Genomic DNA, 4,681 nt, shown 5'->3' on the forward strand with positions numbered 1-4,681 from the left:
AAAAAGAAAAAAAAAAAAAAAAAAAAAAATGGACAAGACAACTGCATCCACATTACAGGGAACGAGAGTATTTCCCACGAATCTGCTTCCCTCCGCCAGGCACCCATGAGAAAATGCCTGCAGAGTGCTTCCCCGGCATCCAGCTTGACTACACCCGTCACCCGGGAAACCCTCACTGAGCGACAGGGGAGACACCAGGGGCAAGGAGACTGCATGTCATGGACTCAAGTACAACCACGGACTCAGCAACTCCGCCCATGAAGCAAGCTCTTTAATCTGCCCATCCAACTACAGCAAGCGCTGGAGTGGTGTGAAAATGGAGCTGTTTACTGAGGTCCATTCTCCCTTTTCAATCTCCTCAGTATGCAGCTCGCTGACGAGAAAACAGGCCCGGGGTGCAGTGCGTGGACCAAGGTCAAGCAACCCTCAGTGAAAATCCTGTTCTGTTCTTCACCCAGCACTGACCCACAGCAGGGCCCAGAGGGGTGATTCCCTGGCGTCAGTGTCACAGGGATGAGAAGTGAGGGGTCCCCGTTTACACGGCTGTGCCTGCCACAGCAGTGCGCATTGGAATTTTCCACCCAAAAGGCAAGTGGGGTGGCTGCTTCCCACTGCACTGCCCCTTACACAGAGAGCAGGGCAGGGCCAGTGTCCCCGCTTCCCTCCCCAGGGCACAGGCGGATGGCGGGGTGGAAAGGTTTTTATTATCGCTTTGGTCAGAGGGGGTGCAGCTGGGCCAGGGCTTGGGGTGCTGGGGGTGGGTAGCTTCTTGGATGCAGGGAGCTCACCACCCCCAGGCTGAGGCTGCCAGTGGGCGGGTGGGCAGGAGGCAGTGGCCTCTGCCATCAGCCTGCCCCAGAGGTTGGGGCAGGACGCCGGCTCAGTCAGAGTAGATAATGAAGCCGGAGAAGGTGCTATACTTGTTGCTGTTGCCACCATGGGCTTTGCCGCCGTCCAGCTTGATGAAGACCTCGTCGCCCGCGTCCAGGTGCAGGATCACGCTGTTGCTGGCATAATCGTAGTTCTGGTCAGCGTCCTGGGCGATGGCACTGGCCCGCACCTGTGGGGGTGTGGTGTGAGGCCTCCCACCCGTCTCCCCGGAGGCAGGACACAGGGGAGCTGAGGTCTCACTGTCCCGGAGAAGCCCTAAGCATTGCTCCGGAGCTGGGATGGAGGCTGCCCTCTCCCCTTTGTGCTCCTCCTCCTGCCTGAATGGTGTGATGCCTCCCCCCTTGGTGTGTCCCTGTTCTACCTGGGGACAGATGGCGGATGCACCTTGGCCCATAGGCCAGGTGGCCAGCCCAACACCAGGCTACTAGGAGTGACTTAACCAGGCACCACAGGGTCCTTGAAGGGAGAGACACACAGGACCCAGGTGGGGAGCAGCATTTAGGCTCAAAGCCTGCTGTCCCTTGGAGGGGGCCCTGGCTGTAATCACAGCCGCTGTGAGGTGTGCAGTGGTGACTGAACACCTCCGACACTGAACACCTCTCTAACACCAGGTGATGGCAGCCGGAGCCGGAAGACGGGTGCTAGGGCAGGTAGGAAGAGAAGGCTAATAGGACTGGGCCCCTGGCAGGGAGGCATCCCCACGGCCCTCCGTCTCCTGCCCGCTCCTGGAAGGCAGTGCCCCTCCAAGCCCGGCCCTTTGCTCCCAGGCTGGTAAAGTCGGGGAAGGGGCCTCCCTTCCTCCCTGCAGGAGATGGCAGAGGTCAGGGCCTGGAGGCTGACTCAGCAGTGACTCTGCCTGCGGGAGAGGCCCTGCCCGCACTGCACTTGGCCCTCTGTCCCTGCTCCGCCTCTCCAGGCCTGGGAAAGAGCTACCCTCCAGGCTCAGCTGGGCAAACTCGAGTCTGGCTGAGGGTTGGGGGGGTAAGAGGAGGAGGAGGTGCTGTCCGTCAGGAGGCTGTTTCCTGTGCCTAGAGAAACGGATGCGAAGACCCATCTCACTGCCATTCACCACAGCAGTTCTGATGGCAAAGGAAAGAAATGTAAATCTTGAGGGGCCTGTGCTACTGGGAAAGAGCTGAAAGCAGGCAGCCAACTTCTGTATGGTTCCCTGGGCCCTACTCCTGGTGGTATTTATTAGTACACATGCTTTCATTATCTCTGCTAATAAATTACTACTAATAACAATTATTTTTATTACCAGACTCATTTAGCCTTAACTCATTAGAACAGTGTGCTCAGTAATAGCCAAACCCATTAGAAGCCTGTCATCTGTCATCGGGAATCTCCCAGTGACGTGACAGGCGTCAGAACTGTTCTGCTTGTTTATTATTTATTCATCACCATGATTGTCGCTGTAATTGTCCTAATTATCCGTGGGGGCCAGGAGGATTGATGCCCTTCGGTCCTCGGAGGCTGGGGACTGGGGATGGAACCCCAGGGTCCCGGTTCTCTGCGGGGCTCTGGAAGCAGCCAAGGATCCCAGCAGCTTGGTGGGGGGGGTTGGGGACGGTCTCCAGAGAAGGATAAAAGCAGTGTGTGACTTGAGCCCTGCAAGGGCTGCTGGGAGGGGAAACTGAGGTAGCAGCCTGACCAGCACAACTGGCCGTGGGGGTCCAGGAAGCCTGTCCCTGCCCTGTCACTGCCGGGGTCCTGGAGAGCTGCTGTGGGTCCCAGCCTGGCCTGCAGAGGACACATGGATTTACCCTTTGCTGGGCCATGCTGCGCCAGGCTCTGTGCTGTATGCTGTGGGGGCTGGGGACTCTCCCGCCCCCAGGTGAGAGGCGACTCCAGCCCTCCACTCACATGCAGCACCACTCCCACCCGCCCTCGCCCCCTCATGAGCCCCCTCTGCTGCCGTCCTGGGTGGGCAGCACACTGACACTGCCCCTGCTGTCCCCACAGCCCCTGCTCCACCCGGCTTCTTGGTTGTGTCCTTCCCGCTGGGTCTGAACCCTGGCTATGGCGACACTGAAGGCACTACCCAGCCCTCTCCTCAGGCTACTGGCTTCCTGCTGACTGGGGAGGGCCTGGAGCCCTCAGGGTGAGGGGTGACCCCAGAGGGGCTGTAGCTGAGCCTCACTCCCGACTCTTCTTCCCCACGGAAGGCCAGGAGCCCAGATTATACTCCGCCTTCCCAGAGAACTTCTGGAAGCGTTTGCAGGCAGAAGGCCAGGTAGGGTCAGTAAAGGGCACAGGCAGCCCCAACCCTGAAGGCGCAGGGGGCGAAAGCTCCTCTCTCCTGTCCCCACCGACCGTCCAGCCCTGCCATTTTCCACTGCACACTTGAATGTCCTTGTGCCCCTCCAACTGGCCGTGTCTACTCACTTGGGGGACCCAGGCTCGCCATGTTCTGCCCTAGCCAGAGCCAGGGCAGCCCCCACATCACTCCTCCTAGCCCACCCTCAACACAGTACTCGCTGGGGGATTACCTGAGACACTACTGCCCCCCACTGCATGCACCACACGGACTGGACCCCAATCCAGTTTTCACCAGGAGTTCCGCGCCAACTGAGGCAGGACTGGTGACACAACTGAGGCTCCCGGGCCATCAGGAAGTAAGAGCCTCAGAGGATCTGGGAGAGGGCTGTGGAACCCACTGCTTCTCCTGTGTTCTGGGGGGTGGGTGGTCTGGATGACTGTTAAAAGGCTGGGTCTTTGAAGATTCTTAGGTAAAGCCACCTCCTTTTTCCTACTAGCCTGTGGGCCCCTCCCAGGAGCCCCTTCTGCCAGGCTTCTGCAGCACACAAAGGGCTTTTGGGACAGCTTCACCATCAGGTGAGTAAGGCAAGTGCCCCCGACCCCAGCACCCACCCTCGCCAGGTGGCACACAGCCGGTGGCCTAGCAGCTGCTTCTCCACCGCAGCCTGACGCCACAGCTTGGTGACAGCCCCAACTTTCTTTGGGAAGGAAGATACCATCAGTGTGGCCACACTGTCCCTCCTTGGTGATTAATACGGGAACTGTGGGCTGTCTGCAAAGGAGCCCTCACAGGGTGCTGGGCCTCCTATTTGGTCAGGAACCAAGGACAAAGAGGAGAGACACCAGGAAACTAGAGACACAGTAATGAACAGAAGAGTGGGCCTGGGCCCTTGGGTCAGAGACCAGAAAGCCAGGGGGGTGGAGGGGAATGGGGGACACAGGGAAGAGATGGATGGGGGAGAAAAGACAGGGACAGGCAGAAACCAGAGGAGGCAGAGGCACAGAGGCAGGCAGGGCACAGAGAGGAGGGGACACACTTTTAAGCAGACAGCAGCGGGCAGGCCCTTCCCTTTAGTGACCCTAAGGCCAGCAGGAGCAGGGTAGTGCTGTGGCCCGGGGTTCCAACCCGGTCTTGGTCTCCACCCAGGGTGTACTGCTTTCAATCCCTTCCAGCCAGGGGTCCCCTCCTTCCAGGAGAATGTGAGCCTGACCACACCTGCGACCCCCAAGTCAGCTTGCTGGGAAACATCCCTGGGGCACGGTGAGATCCAGGGGGTGCGGGGCGGGCGATCCCAAGGAGAGCGCAGTGCACAGCGCAACAGGCAGGGACCGCAGAGGATCCCATCACCTGAGAGTCAGGAGAAGTTGGACCTGGGAGGCTGCGGGGAAACTTTTCCCGGGAGGCAGCGACCTCCTAGCTGGAAGGAACTGCGCATTTCTGGGCTTTGTGAGGGTGCAGACCGCCGGAGGGGGCTGCTGCGGCTCAGGCTGCCACAGCCCTCCGCGGGTGCCCAGCGCCCCACCCCCAGAC

At 59.7% G+C, this 4,681-nt stretch overlaps 1 protein-coding gene across 1 annotated transcript; it reads right to left on the minus strand.

Annotated features, from left to right (window-relative positions):
- Positions 1-686: 686 nt before the first annotated feature.
- Positions 687-4,510, minus strand: C1ql1 (complement C1q like 1). The gene is made up of 2 exons (XM_010642916.2): positions 4,367-4,510; positions 687-1,060 (listed from the first exon to the last, which is right to left on the minus strand). Exons 1-2 carry the CDS (start codon positions 4,493-4,495, stop codon positions 881-883), a joined length of 309 nt encoding a protein of 102 aa, XP_010641218.1. The 5' UTR covers positions 4,496-4,510; the 3' UTR covers positions 687-880.
- Between the last annotated feature and the right edge of the window lie 171 nt (positions 4,511-4,681).

The sequence above is a fragment of the Fukomys damarensis genome, unplaced genomic scaffold (assembly GCF_012274545.1).
Source record: "Fukomys damarensis isolate Sample0158 unplaced genomic scaffold, DMR_v1.0_HiC HiC_scaffold_13, whole genome shotgun sequence".
Taxonomy (NCBI): Eukaryota; Metazoa; Chordata; class Mammalia; order Rodentia; family Bathyergidae; genus Fukomys; species Fukomys damarensis.